This window comes from Parasteatoda tepidariorum, chromosome 7 (assembly GCF_982258835.1).
Source record: "Parasteatoda tepidariorum strain Cologne lab strain chromosome 7, Ptep-v5.0, whole genome shotgun sequence".
NCBI classification, from domain to species: domain Eukaryota; kingdom Metazoa; phylum Arthropoda; class Arachnida; order Araneae; family Theridiidae; genus Parasteatoda; species Parasteatoda tepidariorum.
Genome location: NC_141761.1, coordinates 65,507,038 through 65,530,122, shown reverse-complemented (window position 1 = coordinate 65,530,122; position 23,085 = coordinate 65,507,038). Strand labels below are relative to the sequence as shown.

The 23,085-nt window shown below is 27.7% G+C and overlaps 1 protein-coding gene across 1 annotated transcript in view; it reads right to left on the bottom strand.

Moving 5' to 3' along the window:
- The window catches only part of LOC107452289 (protein AATF), a 53,740-nt gene extending 32,771 nt beyond the window's left edge, over positions 1-20,969 (bottom strand). Inside the window, exons 1-8 of the mRNA XM_016068651.5 lie at positions 20,639-20,969; positions 18,969-19,121; positions 14,482-14,632; positions 10,057-10,115; positions 9,442-9,519; positions 5,092-5,229; positions 3,929-4,013; positions 168-329 (exon numbers count right to left, since the gene is read on the bottom strand). Of these exons, the coding sequence (XP_015924137.2) occupies positions 168-329; positions 3,929-4,013; positions 5,092-5,229; positions 9,442-9,519; positions 10,057-10,115; positions 14,482-14,632; positions 18,969-19,121; positions 20,639-20,720 (908 nt within the window). The 5' untranslated portion in view covers positions 20,721-20,969. The remainder of the gene's footprint in view (positions 1-167; positions 330-3,928; positions 4,014-5,091; positions 5,230-9,441; positions 9,520-10,056; positions 10,116-14,481; positions 14,633-18,968; positions 19,122-20,638) is intronic.
- Between the last annotated feature and the right edge of the window lie 2,116 nt (positions 20,970-23,085).

The window sequence follows — 23,085 nt, the reverse complement described above, 5'->3', positions numbered from 1 at the left end:
ATAAATTTTAGAATATTTTCGATATGTAGGGAAGTGAAGCTTCTAAATGATTTTATGGCCGAATACAATTTCCATCTTTTGAAATAATTCTACAACAAAATACAAAAAATAATTAAAACTGAAATCTGTTGTTACTGATATGCTAAATAGTTTCCTTTCACACTTACCTGAATGCTTTTTCTATTTCAAACTGTTTAGATAGAATGTCACTATAATTTTCGTTTTTATATTTTCTTTTGACACCTTTTTTCATGTTAGTTTCTCCTTCAGTAACTTCTTGAGTTTCATGTTCTTCATCGCTATCAGATGGAATTTCCATTTCTTCAACACTAAGAGAACAATATAGTTCAAGTTATAATAGAGAATTGATAACACAAGATCAAAAACAAACTAAATCTTAACAAAAAGTCTCATTCAGAGAGAAAATAGAAAAAGTTGAGAAAAATCACACAAAAAATAATAACAATATAAATGTTTCACAAAAAAAAGTATAACTTTAGTTGTTCATAAAGTAAAGTTTAAACTCCTTCGGGACTTAAAAAATAATTGAATACCTATTAGAAACATCAGTTGTTGAAAAATATGTAAATAGATAGAAGCCAAATCAGTAATGGATAGAAAAATTTTACGAAAAAGCAAATAAATAGAAAAATAATAACAGTATTAGACAACATACCAATATATAAAAGCTTATTTCTAGAGGGGGAAAATTATTACAATTTTACCTCAATTTAAATCTCAACAAATGAAATCTAGGTCATACTGCATGCTGAAAATGAAAACTACAATATCAAGGTCAAATAATTATTTACTTTAATGCTTATTATTGTGAGATTTTTTGCTGAAATTTTTATTTTTCAAATTATTTACTAAAATTTAAATTAATTTAGGAAAACTGACAATGTATTTTAGTTTAAAAAAAAAATTTCTAGAAAACAATCATAAATAAAATTTATAGTTTCAGATACTCTTAATTTGTAGGTTGTTTTATCAATATTTTATATTATGATGCTAACTCTTAAAGGAAAAAAATTTTTTCTTTTCATAGCACTAATTTATAACTGTAAACAATGGATTTTTTTTAAAAAAGGAAGATTTTAAAAGCTAACTCACAGTGTTCCTGTGAGCATCATTAAAATTGATTAAAAAAATAGATAATTAATAAAATAACTCAAATAATTTCCATATTTAACTAAATGTAATATGGTACATAAAATGAATTTTAAACCACTAAACTAACATTTAATACATTTTTGTAAAATTTAAAGTAAATAACAATTAAAAGAGTTAAAAAAAACAGGCACACAGAATTACAGATTATGTATGACAAATACAAAATTTTTAAAAATTTGCAGTAGTTTTTTAACCATTGATAAGTGCAAGCATTTGAATTCTTTTTAAAAAAAACTGGTAATGAAATTACACTTTAAAACACTTTTTTGGCCTACTCATGTCCAGTGCCAGTTCATTGTCTCTTCTTTAACTGATTCTATGATCTGAATTTGAATTGACTGAATTTGAATTGATTTGAATTTCTGAATTTGAATTGACTAGTTGCAATTTACACATAGCTAACTGCTTTTCCTCATCAGTTGCTAACAACACAATAGAATATCTTTCAATGAAAAAATTTTATGTTAGTAAATGAAGCATCACGACCATTTCTACTATCAGCATGGCACAAAATCTAATTTTGAAGAGGAAATTTTAACCACATATAATCACATATTGTACAGAAATATTTTTTGACAACTTAAACACAATCTGGGAGTGTTTCCACTAGTTCTACAGCAGAATTGCCAACAATCAAATCCAAGTTGTTTTTCTGATAACAAGGAATATTGTAGTTCCCACCCAAATAAAAAACCTGTAAAATACTAGGTTTAACAAATATAAGAATATTATCCTTCATAAAACTTGGACTGACCTAAGAACATGAATTTGAGGTGAAATAGTGTTAAGAGTGCCAAATAAATAGAGAACATTCAAAAGAAATAAACAATCAGCCGTATTTAAATTATTTGAAAGAAAATAAAAAATCCTCTCTTCTCGAATAAGGATACCAGAAGATCCTTTTTCAAAATTACATATCTCATCGACTCCTTGTACTTACTTGAAGACTGTAGATATGCAGCTTGAAGATTTAATATATTTAGAACTATCATTTTGACATTTTTTAGGAATTTTATAGACAGATAAAGATGAACTACTGGTCAATCTTTAAAAAAACCCATTAGTGTTTGCCACTGTTTTGTGAGACTTTACCGACTGACAGAAAACAAGTAAAAGCGTGCCTCAATATTTATTATTATTATTTTTATTTTAGTGTCATGCAATTCTTGAAACTCCTTTAAGTTAATCTTTCTTTTTAGAATTTTTCTCAAGATAGTACACATCAATGAGAAGCTTGTTAATCCTAAAAGGAAATATTGCTAAATATTTCCCTGCAGTTTAGTTTAGAAAATGGTAACAACAACCTATCAATGCTATATTTTTATTCCCTTCCCGTAATACATGTCACACCCAAGTTTTGTTCCCCCACCAACGTGCATTGACACAACTTAATGTGATGCAATTAGCAATTGGTATTTCAAGTGATTTTAAGTTAGTTAAAATTAAAATATCCACACCAGTAGAATCTCCTATTAACAATGGCAACGACAATAAGACACATACACTTGAATGATGTAATTCCACACCCAATTGCTGATGTTTTTGCTCTTCCGCACCCATAACTTTTACAAATTTTTGAGTCTGGAAACATTTTTGTGTTGTTGCAATAACTGCCAAGAATCGTCGGCACAACTAATTGAAAAATTATGATTAATAATGAATGCTGTAAATAAACATTCAGCCTTAGTAACAGCTTTATTATTATTTTCCAGACTTTTATTATTCTGAATAGCAACAAAATTTCCTTCATTTTTTCTTTTTGTACTGACGTGAACTATAATATCAGTACCTTCACCGCGGGAAATCGAGAAACTGATCGACCCAGAACACAAAATTGCTACCTTTTGTTGATTTTAGAATAAAATCAAATACTCTTGACTAACTATCTTTAAAATTTTGTTAATAGCAAGTATTTTTTGACATTGTAACAAGTACGAACAAACGCACAGCTACAAATGAAAACAAAATAAACATATACTAAGTTACCTTTTAGATTCGAATGTTTGATAAAATATTATGCTGGTGTGGAATGATTCGCTTTCACCTTGATCTTCACTGAGAAAATATTATAACTTGTTTTTATATGCGCTTGGTTGATCATGCGATTGAAAGATTCAGGGAATTTGATTAGTGCCTTAGATGCACTAGCTTTTTGATGCTAGTTAAAGTAGCAGTGCAGCTGTGTCGGATTTAACAACAAGATGAAAAAAGGAAGAAAAATCAGAGTTGTCAAAAAGTCGAACATTCCCCGGGTTAGCTACAATAGTTTGCAGCTATGCCAGTTCATACACACACAGATCTCTCCAATTAATTTTAAAAAAAGTATAATTTATTGGGTTGTCCTAAGATAATTCTTTAGAAAAAAAATTTTTTGGACAGCACTTTTCACAAAGAATATTACTAATACACTATTTTCACCAAATAAAAAAACAACAACATTATTTTCATTACTTTTTGTCTAACATATCAATCTGAGAACTCAACATAGACTTGCAATAAATGAGTTTGATTATCTTGAATATAAGCTTTTGCATGCATAAGCTGAGAGTAAATTATTTAAGAATAAAAAGCTACAGTATCTTGTTACAAGCTACAAACCTTTTCTCGTTCTAAACCTGTTCACCATGATTGGCACTATTATTTCTAAATAACTGACAATGTATGACATATATATGCACAAAATATTATATATATTTTGAGGTAAATATTAAACAATGTTTTATTTTATTTTATTCAATATTAAATACTGACAAACCTTTCAATTTCTTTTTCTGTGCTTTGACCAAGTTCTTGTTTCAGATGCATCAAACTATTTAAAAGAGACTTTACAGAATCATTACCTAAATTAAACCAAAATTCGATAAGAAAACATAAAATAAAATATATTTAATTATGTTTAATAATTTCATAAAGCTATAATACTATAATTTAAAAAACCACATAAAAAGAAATATTAAAATTAAACAATTAATGTGCAAGCATTAAGGCTTTGAAAAAAGTTACGTTATGTGAAAGTAGATAGTATAACATCGTAAAATTATTAAAAGTAAATTAACACCTTGAAAATAAATTTTATCATTTTCACAGGCTTAAGAGTAAAAAAATTGGAAATGTAAACCACAAAAAGTTTGAAACATTATATATAAAAACTTTTCTTCTTAGATTAATTTGATAGATTCATAAGATACTTCATTTTTCTTCATAGATTAATTTGATAGATTCATCTGCATATTAAACAATCAAAAATTTAATTTGAAATTCATATAATATTTAAGTTGCAAAATTTTAAGCAATTTGAAACTTTTTATTTAGCTATTGATAATGCTGTTCTAATTGTAAATGAAATGACGTATTCTGAAATAATTCAGATGATGTTGCATCCAGAAATAAAGAAGCAAAAAAGTGATGGCGAAGATGAGGGTGAAGACGATTCTTTTATATCCAACTAATGTTGCATAGAACTAAAAAAACAGCTGAGAGCTGGAATAGAACAAAAAATCACAACCTTTTAATCATTCTTAATTCTTAACCATAAACCAAAATTTTGTCAGTTAAAGTTGAAGAAATATTCAAAAATAAATATGCAAATTTTGTATTTTTAGAAATGTTTTTCTTCTCTTAACTTGTAAAGTTTTCTAAATGCAATAATTTTTTAAAATAACGAGTACTTCTTTTTTGTTCCTTTCCCTTTTTGTTAACACCCATTTTCATATAACATCGATATATGAGCATCTTGTACTTATTATGATTTCTCTAGATTTCCCAAATTATTTCTTCCATGGGTATGTGTGTGTTTATCATAAGAGTTATATCTTTCCCTTCATTCATTTAAGGGATACAAGAACTAAAAAAATACATCTACAGCAAATTATCACTCAAAAGTGAATCCCTTTACTTATGTTCATAAAAATAGATTACCTTTAGAAACAATGTCAGGCACTTCTTCTCCAATTTTATTTCTGATTGAAAGCCAGCTGCTTGTTTGAGGTAACTTATTTGAAACAATTAATAGCTTTTGTAATTTTATCCTGCATTCACAGAGTTTATTCCATATTTCTGGAAAAAAAAATGAAATTATATATTTATTAATTAAAAAAAACTAACTTGAACTATTGGCTATCAGAAATTCTTTTATCTGAATAACTCCATCAAGTGGAGTTGACCATGGGTCTGTCTAGGCTTTTTTGAGAGGTACCTATTTCGTAAAAATGTAGACATAATTTGCGAAAATTAAAAATTAATTAAAATTTGTATTAATTAACACAAAATACGGTAAAGTAAGAAAATATTTTCAAAAATTGTCACTTTGCAAATAAAAATCATTTGACTAGTAAGTTTCTATATATTTCCCCCCATATATTCAAAAATAATTTTGCTGGGGTAAAATTTAATCCAAATAAAAAAATTATTGTCCATAGTTAAATTTCAACTTCAATTTAATAAAAACATGCACTTAACAGTATAAGCACTAAAAGTTATTTTCATTATGAGAACAATTTTGACTAAGTCACAAAAAAAGTTTCACAGAGAAAAAAATGTTTCCTAAAAAAATAAAGGCCTGTTAGAATAAATTTAGAATAACGTTTAAGATAGTGTTTGAATGTTTAGAATAATGTTCGAATTTCGACTTACTGTAAATCTTATAAGAGGGAATGCCTCCTCGTTTTATTTTAAAAGCTTGCTTTGATATGACGTAAGCAACCAGTTAGGTTTACATCACTGCACAATCTGACCAAGCACATGCTACCTATTCGTAGAAAACAGCTGGTGAACTCAACTTTTCCATAGATTGCAATGAGAACAGTAGTTGCATGGTACTAGTGCAGTTTCTTCCACCTCAATTAAGGAACAAAGCGGCTGATGCTTTTATCCCGTGGCGCTTTGGGATTCCACCATGCTCTCAGCCAGGCATGGGGAGGAAAAGAGCTCTTTTTACAAGCTGGGTGGAAAGCGAATTCTTCTACTACGCCAGAATGGCAATCCACAAGACAGTTCAATAGAAAGTCGAAATGTGTAATTAACCCGGGATTTATTGTTTTTTTAAGGGGGATACAAAAACAAAATGTTAAGAGGCGGAGAGGAAAATCTTAGAACATGCTTTTTTAAAAGTATTTTGTGAAACAGCAGTTTTTCCTAAAGTTGAATTAGTGAAGGAACCACTAAACGGTAGTAAATTTGCCCTGGACAGGCTGTTGAGCTGACACAAAAGTACCTTTTCTTTTTTCCCTTTTCCATTATACAGGTGACAAGGAATTACTATGACAAATACAAAGTAAAATACTACTGCAAATCACATGAACTATACGTCCAATTTAACATGAACAAATACTACTCATATTTATTGAATTTTCAAATTAACCTCATGCTGATATTTTCCCCATTACTAGCACAAAGATTTTTTTGAAGATGATTAAGTCTACTAAGGTTTATCACAAAGCATACCAGCCAACATTGGCAAAATAAAATAACAGAGATTTTACTAGAGAAATTTCTTAGGCTAAAAGTAAGGTTTTGATATATCATGCATAATCATGTAAGTCAAAAAGAGAAATTCAAAATTAGAAATGATATGTAAACACTTACATTTAGTGAAGAAAAAAATATGTAAATAAATATAAATCTAAAGAAGATTTTTTTAAAACCAGTATTTATAATTACTTAAATTAACACCCAACATCAATACTGGCAATAACACCATCTGTTGAGAAATAAATTAAGTATTTTGGCCACCAGCAGATATTTTATCACCAAACTCTTTTTTTGTTAAATTTCTTCCACAAACACGGTGAAATTCGAGAATATACGGGTAAACAGGAGATAGGTGTAAAAGACTTTGTTATAAAACAGAAGACTTTGTTAAAAAAAAACAGGAGATTTCGTTAAAAAACAGGAGACATGGCAGGTATGACATAGCCTAGTCCAAACGATGGACGAAACAGAAGATCCCATCGGATTCAAGTTTGGTGAATAAGATGGCCACTCCCATTTTAAATAAAAGGGTTAAAAAAAGCTTTTCTTTTGGTTTCTAAAGAACTACTGAGACTAAAGAAACAAGATTAATAATTTGTAATTAGTTTTTAAGATTCTGCAGCATATAGTTAGCGTCAAATCTTACTAATTAACTAGAGCCTCTTTTCATCCAGAGCAAAAACTTTTTGTCAAATTTAAAAACTTCTCCAACAACATATATATTGAACCTCATATAGCAATTTTACAGCTGTATCACTGATTAATTAGATGAAGAAGGGTGACAATTTTACACATAGGATTTTTGCAGTATCAAAAATACTCAAAGAATTGACCATTTCTTGTGCGAGCAATAAACTAAAGTTGGCAGTTTCATGCGAACGGAATCTGATAGTTTTTCACCATAGCTGTTTATTTATTTGACTATTATGTCTCCAACTATAACCGAAAGGAAATACATTATTAGTCTTAATGTTCAATGTTTTATTGATAAAAGTAGACGATTAGGAAGATGAACCTCTAAAATCAAAAGTAAGTTCAACCCCAAATCATCAAGGTTCTACAGTAAAATATTGATAAAATGCTCCAACTCCAGAAAGTGCCCCTCTGTAATTTCACACAAATACTGATTGTCAATCAGTGCCAAAAAAGCAACCCCTTCATTGAAACACAATTTAAAAGTTCTTATTTTAAGAACTTTTTATCAATTTGCTTCTAATGAATAGTTATCCTGATATTGAGGGTAGAAGTATAATGTTATACCATGAATGAGCAAAGAATGGGGGGAGGAAAAGGAAGATGATTAATAAATCATATGAACCGAATTGATGATTGCTAACAAAAGTGTAGGTGTTAGTAAAGGGTGGGAAATGAGGGGGAAGCAATCCCATGCACAAGTGATCAACATTTTCTCTCTGCTGCATGTAGGTCAGGGTCACTTAGATTGGTATGTATGGCAAGGCTCTCCAATTTTTAAGTGGGGTGGGAGATGGGAGAATTGAACGAGAAAGATTGAGTAAAAGGAATAGGGCGTCACTTTTAGAAGTGTCTTGAAAGGGAGAAAAAAAATGTGAATAGAAGGGGCTGGGAAGAGATATGGAGTAAAAAGGAGTAACTGTTACCTAGAGTTGCCTAAAAATACCAGACAATGTTAAGGTTGCCTGATCTGTCAACAGATGGATAATGGTTAACCTTATGGAAAGTTGGCTTAGGAGGATTTGGAGTCCAAATGAGAATGACGTTTTGAGATTAATTATATTGGATTGGGCCTTAATCCCTAGCACACAGATAGTTTCAATTCCCGCAGGGCACACAAGCAGAATGCTTGTTAGATGGCGCTCTTTAAAAATGCATTAAGAAGAGAATGGGTGCTCTTCATTAAGAATAAACAAAAGACCCTTGCCAGGAATTCAAAAAGAACAACTGGGTCAAATTTGATTGGTTTTGTGTCGGCCACTTGGGAGGAGAGCCACTCTCTCTGAAGAGGCTATCTCAAACTCATTTCAGTGTTGTGGCATTTCCAACGCATTAGATGGAAGCGAAGATGAGCCTTTTCATTCCTAATTAGCAGAAATTAATGTTGAATCTATCGACAATAATATTACTGATGAATTGAATGAAGAGTGTGTTGCCCTTATTTTGGGTAATGACTCAGATATTTCTTTCAATGAATTTTTGGATTCTGATTAATATAAATAATTATTTTTCTTTTTATTAAATATTTTGCTATCCATATTTTTCATTTTTCTTGATGAATTTTTATTTTTTACTCATTTGCAAGTACCAAGATTTAGAAATAAAGGATTGCTGTAGAAGGAAAATCAGATTTACGAATTAAAATTCATATTTAATTTCTTTTGTTATAATTATTTTTACTTTGTTTACTTTTTGTGATTCATATTTAACTATGCAAACATAGTTGATTTCTTTATAATGGCGCTATGAATTTTCTTCAGGACTGTTTATTTGTCCTTCCTTCTCTACATCGTTGCGATTTTCGCCAAAATTAAGGAGACACTTTATCAGTATCTTACAGTATTTCAAAAGGATTTTAATATGCAGTTAATAAAATATATTTAAATGAATAAAAGTAAAAAAACACTTTTAAATACTGTAATTTTTTAAAATCAGTTCTGAAAAAGAATTTGTATCACTTTTTAAATTTAAAATTTAATGGAACGTGATTTTAATTATTTAGAGGGGGGGGGAAGAAGGGGGAAAAACATTTTTAAGTTTCTAATTAGATTTTTGGAATTTATAAAGCATTTCACTAAATAACTGATTGAAATAAATAAATCTTACCTTGCTGTGCCTTAATTGCATTTCCTTTTTCAATTTCACTATTCACATCTATATTAGCAAATTGTGATACCATGTCATCTATTAAAAGACAATAAGATATTTACTCAGTAAAAAATAAATAAATATAATAAGATATGTATTTAATTCAATTCTATAAACCACAATTCTTAATATACTAAATTAACTTTGCAAGAGTAAACAATAAAAATTGCATTTAAGAAATTTCTAACTTTAACTAAACGAGAACAAGTACTTTTTTACAGTATTTGTTCGATTATATGCTAAAAGGTTACAATTTCAAAAGCTGAGCAAATTAAAATTGATAAATTTTTATTAGATCTAATGTTTAATAAAGTTTCATTGTTTGTAATAATAAATACTTCAGTTTTGTGTTTTTAAATATTTGCATATAAAAGCTAATTAATAGCATTTTAACTGTTTCAGACTGAATTGATACATTTTTGTAGGTAAGTTTAAATATATGTGAAAAGTTCTATACAACACAAAATTCTATAAAACAGAAATCCTTAAATTTCAAGATTTTTGTTATAAAGAACTTCTACTTTAAATAAAATAAAAACAGTTATTAAGATATATTAAAACATAGTAGTAAACCTTTTTCAGCTTCTTCAGATTCAGAATCAGAGCCTTGATCAGTGCTTTCTTCTGCTTCACTACAAAAAAAATAATAACAATAAATATATAAGTGATTTAATAAGTTATTTTTCCTAGGAATTTACCTTCATTTTTAAATATAATCAGCAAATTAACCTGTTTTAAGTAAACTGATTAGATTAAAATCTAAACTGCATTGGAAGTTCATAGCAAAATTAAATATGAACTAGCAAAAAATAAAATAAAGCTTATTAGTGTTGTTAATGGCATAGTAATTACAGTTACATTTTTAAGTTTAATGAAATAATAGTATAACAAAACTTTGAAAACTCAAAGCATAATAACCAAAAATAACTGTTGAAAATTGGTCTTACTGAAAATTAAATGAAATTTGTCATTTAAACTTTTTTTTCCCTCGCAAATAACCCCATCAGTCAAGAAGGGGCAGCCCAATACAAGGAAGAAACACAAAAAAGGTATAATGAAATATATATATTACTTTGAGGGGAATTAATTATCGACTATGTCAAACTTCATCTATCAAAAGGTACCTCAAGATGGAATCAAGTTAACATGTCTTATATACCAGTAAATTGATATTTTATATTTGTAGTGGTAGTTACACCACATTACTCCCCTTCCAGAATTTTATCTGTGATAGAATTCGATGAACGAATACCACTAGTTGATTCATACTGTTTATTTGTTTATAATTTATTTTTATATCAATTTTGCTTATTAGATTTTCCTTCATTTTTTTCCTTTATAGCATTTTGCTCACTAAATTTTTTTCCCTTCATTTTTAAAAAAAAGTAATTCGCTCATCATTTTCTTTTCTTTGTTTACTTCACCGGATTACTCTTTATCTTCGAGCATTTCATTTTTAAACAAATTTTGAAATTGTCAAAAGTGTGTGTGGATCAATACCAAATTCAGCAACAATGTCTTTCCTTCTTAATGCATTTTAATGATTTTGCTTAGAGACAAAGTCATTATACGTTTAGAGGTGCTTTAAAAATGACTGTGTTAAAATGTGTAAAATGTTAGTGCTTAAAAATAATTTGTTATATTAAATAAAAGTATAAAAAACAAACTCGCATGGGACTTTTCATTAGTGACTGCAAAAAGATTCTTTAAAGTAAACTAATTATAATACAATCAATGATACCTTGAACAAAAATAAAAGAAAGAACAATAAATATTCAGTAGATAGCATATAGAGCTGAATGTCAAGAAAGGAGAACTGTTTTGCACTGTTGTGAAACAAATTTTAATTAAGAATTGAAACCTTTGTTAATTAAGAGTAAAGAAATTTTAAAAAAATATATTTTTGTAACACTAGAAAATAATTTCCTTTGATTCCCTTTAATACATATTTCATGAACACATACTATAATTTCTTGTTATATTTCCTCTTTTCTTTAGTATTTATATAAGCAATGATTCTGATAAACTTTTATTTATTATTAATATTTTTATAATGTTTTTCTATTCCTAGAATATCAGTATTACTTTCTGCTAATTTAATTTCATCATAAAATAAATTTAAATGTATTCAGATGATGTAAATTAGGGGAAGAGAAATTTGAATCTATTCATATAAAAAATAATTTGTGTATGTATGTGTCTGCATATCAGATTACGGGTAAATGATAGACTCTAAGAATACGAAATTCAACAAGAAGCTAAATGAGTACGATTGTAAGCAAATGATGAAGCCTGATTTTCTGTTTTATAATTTCAGTGACATTTAAGAAATTGAATTTTCTCATTGGCTTAGCAGAAGTCATTATTTAAAGGTAAGCTATAAATGATAAAGTTTTGTCAAATATTTTAAAGATAACATCAATCAGGGGTGATTGTGACAGGAAGTCAAAAACCCTGAAAATTTTATGAGCAAAAACTCGATAAGAAGATATCAATTTAGTTACTCTTCATATTTAATGTAATTTTTTGAACTAAGATTTATAATTGAATTACCTTTCAATAAAACAGTCTTACAAGAACTGCGATATCAGATTTTAAGAAAGCAAAATCACATATCACGATACTAGGTTTTAAAATTGTGTGAATATTTATATGAATCGCAAGCACTGGATTTAGGAAGGTGATATTACAAATTGAAATATCAGATTTTTAAAGTGTAAATACGAATCACAGTGTAGGATTTTTAGATCCTGTGAATACAACTACCGACATTGGATTTTAAACTCGAGTGAATACGAATTGCGATATTGATTTCAAAAACGTGCAAACACAAATTGCGATGTTGGATTTTTAAATCCTGTGAATACGAATCGAAATGTAAGATTTTAAAATTGCCTGAATACGATTCACAATGAATAATTTAAACCACAATGTTCAATAGAACATTGTGGTTTAATAGAATGTCCACAAATCAATGTTCGATATTAAAATCGCACGAATATGAATCTTGATATTAAAGGATTCCGGCGTACCGTAATTTCACACGTATAGTCCGCAGGACCGATTACATATAAAAAAAATTTCCAAAATCGTCAGATAGTCCGCGGACTATACGTCCGAAATCACGTTATTTTAATATGGCAATACTAATGTATAACGGAATTAAAAACAAAACCTAATGATGAAATTTAGGAATAAAAATAATTTATCGAGTGCAAAATTTATCATGAAAAGGAAAAAAAAAGAAAAAAAATCAAACGTAGTGGAATCAGACAAACAAAACTGCAATCTGCTTCATAAAATAATTGCATGTTTAAAATAATAAACAATACTCCTTTTATTTTTTTTATTATAAAAACATGATTTTTAATTAAAGCAGGTGTGATTCCACATCAAGAAAAACTTGCAAATGATACCACACTTCCAAAGAATCAGAATTTATTCGAAAGAAAAATATTTTACTTTTATTAATCGATGTCAAATAGATAAATATATTTCTCTCCTTCATCTTCTGTTCACTGATATGCATGTGCAATACATCCCCTCCCCCGTAAATCAAACAGAAAACGAAATCAGCGTGCCACTCCTTTGAGTTTGATTAACGGCCTAAAGGAGAAAATAAAGATCTAAAATTGTCAAGGTCGCGGAAGAAACGACGTTTCTCTGGGTAAACGGGGGGGGGGGGGGGGAATTTCCCCTTCCTCACATTTTCCTCTACTCAACTTCAAGGATGAGTCCAATTTCCGCTTTTTTTTCATATCATTTTAGTTAAAAATGGCGGGAGAACCGAGCAAAATTTCCCCCCGCATTATCGATACGATACATACGAATGTTTTCTTGGAATCTCACACTGTTGTTTATATGTGATCATCGGCAGTTCACGACAGCGTGCTCATCATTTAGATCTCATCATTTTAGACTGTTTTTATCAAGAAAGTAATGAAAAATTGACATTATTAATGCAAAACCTTCATCTGCTTTGATAAGATTGCTCATTTGTATAAGAGAAAATTCTAAAAGACTAGCTTTATTCACAATAAGTTGCATTTCCTTCTTTTCCATACTTAACACAGGACACTTAAAGAAATTCTTGTTACAGATCAAGCGACTAGAATAGTTAGTAGATAGCTAGGCACAAAGAAGTCCAGTATGCATGCATCATTTAAAGAATTAATATTTTTTAACAATGCTTATAATTTTATAAAAATTTAATTGACAGCGGAAACTATTTAATGGGTTTATAGCCAATGTGTTAGTTCTTTATAATACATATTTTTACCTTGAAGTAATTGATTTTTACTACAAATACATACATTATAATAATTTATTTGCACTCTCATTCTAGAATATAGATTTTATATATATAAACAAACAAACAAAAAATGCTTACAAAAGTGTAACTAAAAATGTCATAATCACAAGCTAGGAAATTATAACAATAATCTTCAAGATAAAAATTGATTGAAAAATTAATAATTTGATTGTTTAATTTAAATATATTATACATATACTATATATATTTAAATACATTACATTTATACATATACATATATATACACATTATATTATTAAATACATTATATATATTTATGTTCTAAAAAAGTTACCTTGGCCTTATTAAAGTTACCAAAACCCACTGATCCAATACAATATGACAGACTAATTTAAAACCAAACAATAAAGTGTGTTTTGATCAATTTAAAAGCCTTTGCGCATACACTATTTCTTAAAACTAAAATTTGCTTAACATACAGAAAAATGACTTTGTCAGAAAGAGTAAAGCCATATATAAAAACAATGTAGTATAGAACTAATAAAATATCCAGTTCATGATATTTACATTTTTACATAATACTGTTTCAGTAAAATGTTTATTATTTAAAAGATTATTTCTTTTATATTTAGTTGTTCTAATATTGCAAATTGAACTACTTATATTTATTTTCTAAAACTATTAATTTTGATCCCATTTTGTTTGTGAAAATTTTTAGAAATTACCTAGATGATTTATTCTCCAAATCCTTTTTAAAACTGGCAATGCCATCTTCACTCAATCCATCATCTTCATCTGAAACTTCATCCTCATCTATGTCTGAATCAGATTCTGAGAATTCTGATTCAATTTTTACTTTCGATTCATTAACATTTCCTTTTGAGAAAGAAACATAAATGAATGTAATTAATAAGAAAAGTAATCATAAATCCAAAATAAATATTCTTAACACATGTCATTTGAGCATGTATATAATCAATCTAAGTTCTTTTAGACTACTTGTGTTATGAAACAAAATGCACAACATTAGCAAATAAAGTAGGTTTGCCAGGAAACAGTAAATAATGAAAAATAATTAGTATAACACTAAACTAATATAAAACAAATATTTCATATTATGTTTCATCTGCAATTTAATATAATCTTTAATCGCATTTATTGGAAACAAAAGCAAGTAAAGATTAATTGGGAAAGAAGAAGAAATAAATTGCCGAGTTAAATAAAAAAAAGTAATGAAGTTTGCTAAATATTCCAGTCAGCTAAAGTATGGAATTGCAGCTTTTATTGTAAATGAGGCTGGAAAAAAGATAATTCTAATTAATTTCGTTATATACAGGGTTGGGTTTTTGACGTCAAAAAGTGGTTTTTGACATGACAAGGGTATAATACTGGTTTAAACCGTCAAAAATGTCAACAACTAAAGTTTGCCAAAAAAATATCTAAACTACAAAACTACCAACAGTTGCCATGCATTACATTGAAATTTAATTATACTATAGGTAATCAGCAGGTTTTAAAATATTTTTTAATTAAAATTAAGGTAAAATAACAGATTTAAAATCTTAGAAATTTATATTCAAATGCATGTGCAGAAAAATTTTGCACAAAATTTTTTTAAATACTTATATTTTGAAAAAAAAAATTTTTTTTTGATACTTAAGAAAATTAAAAGTTTATTACTATGCATTTTTGACATATAAGGAACATATAACTAATATTTATAAGGAACATACAAGTTATGTTGTATAAATACAAACTTGATACAAGTGTATGAAAAAAATTTTTAATGTTATACCGAATATCTTTATAATCCAGATTGTTAATTTGAATTTAAAAGTAGTTATATTTGTGAATAATGATAAGTATAATTCATATTGTTTATTATATTTATTTATAATTATTACACTTATCATTTTAAAACAATTTTTACCTCTTAATTTTTTTCCCCCACTTGTATTAAGAATACAAATAATGCATATCTTGAAAGCAAGAAGTAATTATTCAACAGCTGAATATTTAGATATTCAACAAAACTATGTATATAGTATTCAGCAAAATGAAATTCACAAGTATTTGGATAAACTAAATTTTCAGCATAGTAAATGAATAGGCTGAATATACTGTAAATCGACACTAACTACTCTGTGTATTTAACAGAAAGCACTTAAATTTGTATTGCCTTATGTTAAAAAGATTATCAAGAAGATTTAAAAGTATATTAAAAAGATTTTTCTTTAAAAGATGTCTAATGTGCAAAACTGCTAATGTTTATCTTTAAAAATGTCTAATTTTTAGTATAATCTATACTAGGGGTGCACAACCTGCAGCCCGCGGGCCAAATGCGGCCCTTCGACTACTGAAGTGCGGCCCGCAAGAGCTTCTAAACACAATAAAAATTTTTTTAAAAAAATGGCAATTTTTAATCGCACTTTTAAGTCATCACGTCTTGACACAATCAATTTTAACAGATTCTTTAGTAAATGTACGTTTAACGCGCTTTCTTGAAGCCGAATTTATCGTAAATATAAATGATTTTTTTTAAAACAGTTATTTCCGCTTTTCTACGTGATTTTGAAAATTCCTAATTTTTATTATGACGCGACTTTCAGATCGCAAATTTAAATAATCACTTTTTGTGCACTTTATTTGTGACGATTTCATCTTAAATCTAAGTGATTATTTGTCTTTTTTTGCAATTCTTTCTTTTTTTTTTCAAAATTTTTTATCGGTAGTTATTGCTATGCGTTCCCACGTATTATAAAAAATTCCAATTATTCTGTTACGACATGCAAATTTTAAATCATGCATTTGACGCGCTTTATTCGTGCTGAGTTCAGCATAAACATATTTTTTCCTAATTATTTCTATACTTTTCCTCGTGATTTTGACGATCCCGTTATTTAACTATGATGTTATTACGACACGTGATTGTTAATCACGCAATTAAATAATCACTTTTTGATACGGTACAGTTTTATCGTAAATCCTAGTTATTTTTCCTTCGTTTTTATTTCCGCAACGAATATGATTTGGTCGAATGCGGTAATGAATTGTGATTTGATCAAAAACCAAATATTCGGCAAAAAAAAGAAGAGGAAAAAATCTATTGAACGCCGTACACTTGGGGCCAAATAGCAAAATCTTTTAGCAGTATAGCAACACTGAAACTAAAATTTCAATGCTCAGAATAATATTTCCTGGAAAAACGTATTCATAAATTAACTCTAAAAAATAAGGCCAATCAAGAACGTTTTTGAAAATGTCGAAAAGTGAAACAGAGAACATAAAAATCAATCTTAATTTTTGAAAAATTTATTTAAAGCTGAACATCTTAGTTTTTCAATTACCAGAAAATGCCAAGAAAAAAGAATTAAGTCAACAGAAATACTATTAAAAATTACTGCGTTATAATGAAAACGTCTAAAAAAAGTTTTTTTTTTTTATTTACAGAAAATAAAAAGATAGAAAAAATGTTCTTAATTTTTTAAGGGAAAATCTTATGCCGAAAATCTCAATTTAAATTTTTCTCATTGCCATAATTTTAGAAGAAAAAAAAATTGCTATAAAATAAATTTTATTTGTAACTTTATTTTTAAAAAAAATGCTGAGTCATAATAAAAATGCCTAAAAAAAGAAAAACAGAAAAAACAAATTTTTCTTAGTTCCTGAAACAAAACTTTAATACTGAAAATCACACTTTTCTATGTTACTGGTTATTTATATTACAGTGCTGGGAAAGAGTGATAATAAATTAATAGTATGAGACGTTCTGTTAAAATGCTGGTTTATAATAAAAACTGCAAAAAATGAATCCTTCTCAATTCTCAAAGTATCGAAAAAATGACAAAATTGACATGTCTGATTACAATTTTTTAAAAAAAAGTAATATCTATAAAAATTCTAAAATGAAAAAAACTAAACATTTCTAAAAAATATTCTGCCAAATATTTGACTGATCATTCAACCAACTGAATTTTTCACAGAAAGGCCAAATACTCGTTACATCCCTCCCTAATTTAAATGCAATGTTATTGCAACTTGAGAAATTCATAAAATGGCAGAGAACGTGAATTTTTAAACTGCTCACTGTTTGTAGTTGAGATTTAAATTTTTTGTTGCTTAAGTGATCTTTTTCGATAAAAAAAAGGAAAATGTTTACGATATAAAAAATCTAATAATTAATAAAATAAAATAATAAAGTACATTACAAAATAAGCATTGAATTTTATTTTGAACTATCACAGTTTTGTTTTTATTTTCGGCTTTTGTTTAAAACCTATAAATTTTCTTCAATTAAAATATTTAATTTGAATTTATATTACTTAATTACGACTAAACTTTTTCCTACTTTCATTCTGTGGGCATTGCAGTTTTTTTTAATTTATTAGAATTTAATTCTAAAATGAGTTTTCATATTGCATGATATGATAAGAAAAAAATATTTCTTTTCTTCAATGTTTATTTATTTTGATAAATCTATTGTTCATATGATAAAAATAGCAAGTTTTTTTTTGTAAAAAAAAAGTATAAGTTTTTTTTATTTTTGAATGAATTCTAATAATGGAACACTACTAAGTTATTGATATTACTAAGTTTATTGATTAAAAAATGGAACGCTAATGTTTAAATAAACATTATTACATTTGTCATTAACATGTCTAAATACATGTGCGGCCCTTCGTTAGCCAACCTGCTGTGCAAGTGGCCCTTTACTCAAAAAGGTTGTGCACCCCTAATCTATACTATACACTAAATTTGGTTATAAATAAATTTCTTAATAATATCACTGCAGATTTTCAATAACACATGAAAATGAATACATAATATTACAAAAGATGTGAGCTTTCAAAAGTACAAGATTTTGGTTACTATTCAAAATATAAGTGTTTCTTCAAAATTTTAAATTTATTTTTTCTAGAACATATTTAGAAACACTATCCTTTATAAAAAATATATAAATTTTATGTATTAATTAAATTTCACATATGAATATAGGTTTTTGACATTTTCGACATTTTTGACAGTGAGGTTTTTGACGTGACGGTTTAAACTGTCAAAAACTGTCACATGTCAAAAACCTGCCAACCCTGGTTATATACAATCATTTCTGTACAATATTTTTAATTATTATCATTATTTTTTTTTTTTTAAAAAAAGCTCATTTTACCAAGATTTGTATAAATAGTATCAAGTAAAAAAATGCAAATATCACCTTTCTCAAATACGAGCCCTTTAGATTTTCTTGTAACCTTTCGTCCAGAGTAGGTTTCATCAATGTCTTCTAGCAATGGTGCTGTTCTGCTTCTTAATTTGCTTCTTTGAAATAAGTTTTTATGCTCGTTTTCAAATTGGGCTGGTAATGATTCTATGGAGAGAAAAAAAAATTAAACTAAAAATGGAAAGCAAAGAGTCAGTGGATGCGGAATTATTTATATAATATATCAAGGCTATAGTGGAAAGTGATATAAGAATTCCACAGAAAGCATTTTAAAATATTGTCTGTAAGTGAACAGATGAGTCCTGTACAGTATAGTGGCAGTTATGATAGCAAGTTATTACAAATGAAAAGGTAATTGCCTATCCATTTATCGAAAATAATATGCTAAATAGATTGTCATCAACTTTTATTTAAACGCTTGTCTTCAACCACAGAACAATTTATTGCAATAACTTTATCTATCAACACTCACAACATGTCTACAACCTGAGTCTTGCAACTGGTGGATAAAGACTTGCAACTGGTGGAGAGAGTAACCGACAGGAAACATATTTACAAGCATATACGATAGAATCAGCGCATCAGAAAGTAATAAATCAAATTTATGATCTAAAATTTTTGATATTTTTTTTCATTTGCTTTTTCACATCATTCAGAAGAGCTCTCGGGGGCTGCACAGTAACAGTCCTCACGTGGTTTGCGGGTTGTGCACCTCTACTTAAAGCCAATTTGTCTTCAATTACTTTTAAGAAATCTCGCAGATAGCAATATCCCTTTTTCATTCTAGATTTCAGTGTTGATATTATGTGTTAGATTCATTCTTGATAAAGCTAATGTAGTCATTTTATGAATCACTTGTATAGAGAGATTTTATAATAAATATTGAAATGAAGTATTTCCGTATTGTTATTTGCATCAAAATAATTGAGGGAAGATTTCTGTTTTATGATCTTAACCAAAAAAATCAACAAGTTTGGCAAGTTCCATGCAGTGGTCTGCAAGAAATTAATAAAAATATCAAAAAGGAGAATACTTGTAGAATACAATACTTGCAGCCATCCCAAGAAAACCTCTACAAGTTTTTAATTAATAAGTTTAAAATTTGGCACCTTGGCAAAGTGTAACTGGCTCTAACAGATAACGATACGGAAGTATCCCTTTAATCATGAAGGTGATGGCAGGCAGGGAACTTTAAAAAAATCAGATAATGTAGTTAACTAAAAAGGCAAAACTCATAGCCAGGGAAGATGGGGTTGTGCCAACTACAACCAAGGCGACTAATACCTTCAAAACTAGCAAATTACTTTTAAAAAGAACATGTAGAGGTTTGACTGGGTTGGATACGAGTTGTGCCCTTCAAGTTGGACTTCTTCTGTGTTTTTTTTTCTTTAAGTTTTTCTTTTGCTTTCCGCAGCCAAATAACTTGATTGTGATTCTTGAAGTGATGATTCTGCCACGGTCAAGATTCCTGGTAAGAATAATCGCCAAAAACAAATTAATACAAAAAAGGCTGTGTCAAAAGGTACAACTTGTAGTTAACCCGGGCATGCCTACATGTTTTTTAAGTTAAAAACCGAGGCGCAATAAGGAAATTTCCCCGGCGTCTGGCAAAAAAGTGCAAACATGAACCTTTATAAAAATATTCCAAAATTTCAATATATTACCTGTATACTCATGGTCATCTATATCCGAAAATTGCGGAGTTGGATTGGAAAGTTTTGCTATTTCCACACCTATAGAAGACATTTTTTAAATTAACAATAACGAAAATAACCCTTTTCGTTCAACAAAAATATAAATATGCATAGATTTTTGCTCTTAATAAAAAAAAAAAAAACTGCACGCGAAAAATACAATGTAAACTGGATGTAAAATGTTGTTGATGAAAACAAACAAAACGAATATTTGGCTTATTTTTGTCCATTACAAGCACTCACAGGTTAAGGTTCGTTCACTTTGCATGTGACTCACGCACCTTCGATCCGTCAAAAGAAAGGCTGTTGCTTGGCTGACCGCCTTTTTAATAAATAGAGGCATTTGATTGGTCGATTACATCATCGTTTTCATTGTTATCTCTTCATCGTTTTGTCAGGTTTACTAGAATGGCGTTTTTAGCATTTTTGTTTGGCGCAATTTTAATAACGCACATGCTCAGTTTGATAATTTATTCAAACCAATCTAAGTACTTCGTAGACAAAGAATATAGACGCTTGTATCCCCTCCTTTGCTCGTGTAACTCAAACAAAGACATGAAGATGGAAAGATCAATCACTGTACCAAACAGATGTCAGGGTGAACTTTGACACTGGACACATCACTGGTCTCTATTTTTTTTTATTTGATTTTCATAAATTGTTATGATAAATAATAACATTCTGTCACTGTGCCAGAAAAATCTGATCACATTTTTTTTAAAGATTTATAATTTGTAAATTTTAAATGAAAAAATTAATGTATTTTAAAAAATTGATTTTTATATTGTTCTGAAATTCAAATACTTGAAATAAATAAAAAAAAAAAAAAAACAATTTAAGTGCTTATTAAAAATATATAAAAAATATAAAATAACTAAAAAAATTAATAAAATGATTAAAATAAAATAGAACAGTTTTATAAGCAATCTAAGCTGCCCAAAGCATTTAATTTCATGATGAACAATAAATTGGAAAATGTTAATAATTGCTGAGATAGAGTCTCATAATTGCCTGTTAGCGTTCAGTTAGTTAGTTATTAAAACTTATTCATGATATTCATTTGTGCGTAATCTAAATTCTAATTATTTTCATTCAAAAAGTCTTTCAAAATATAATTTTATTCCTGTATTTAAATTACAAGTAACTTTGATATCTGGGTTGCCTACAAAAATTCAAAAAAGTACAAAAAAAATTTAGAGCATTTCACAGCATTTACTATTTATCAAAGATGATAAAAAAAAAAAATTATTGATTATTAAAAAATAATTTTATTGCGATAATCAACATTAAGCTGGAAACCTATTACTATTAAGCAATTTAAAAGACTTTTTCGTGGTTTTCCTTCGCATGTAACACAAATTTGATTACTTTAACTTAATCTTCATTAAAATAAATTATTCTTATAACTTTCATGAATTTGATTGTATTCTGATACTTAAATTGTTAATTACTTTGATCTCTGAATTGGATTAAGCATAATAAAGGTGTTTCATTACATTCACAAAATAAAAAAGCTCACACTTTGATTTCTGGGTTGAGTTAATAAGAAGAGCTTTTCGTTCTGTTCAGAAAGATGGTACCCTATCTATTAAGGATAATAATAATGAAAAAATGTTTATTTATAATTTTACTCCTATACTTAAATTGCAAATTATTTTATTTTATATACCAATAGCAGCAATCTGAAAAACATTTTTGTCTGTTTTTCATAGCGTATAACGCGAAATTTGATAATTTTAATTTCAATTTAATCTTGATTATAATTAATTATTTTTACAACTTAATTGTTTATTAACTTAATTATTTATTAACTTAATTATTTTAACTTAATTAATTAAAATTAATTTATTAATTAATTTATTAATTAATTTATTAATTAATTTATCAATTAATTAAAATAATTAATTAACTTAATTATTTTAACTTAACTATAATTTATTTATAACTTAATTATTTTTATAAACATAATTATTTTTATAACGTAAATATGGTTTTATTCCGATACTAAAATAGCGAGTTACTTTGATTTTCGGTTAAAAACTACAAAAATTTGAAGAACATCTCGTTATAGTCACAAAAAAGTCTCTCAAAGATGCTGAAAAATGATTCATTAGAAAAAAAATTCATTGCGATTACTGAACTTCTAAATGGAATCAAGCCATCTGAAAGATATTTTCGTGGTTTCCCTTCACGTATAATGCAAAATATGATTGTTTTCTCAAATTTTTATTCAAGCAAGGAAGAAAAATATTTATACCATTACTAACCACTCCAAAAACCAGAGTAAATGCTTTATTATAAAACTGATGCGTCCAGAATTTGGAATTATGATGAACTTGCCTGTATATTTTGATTCAATAAATTGATTTATTTTCTGCTTCCCTTCTTACCATTATTTTTTTTTTTTTTAAGTGAAA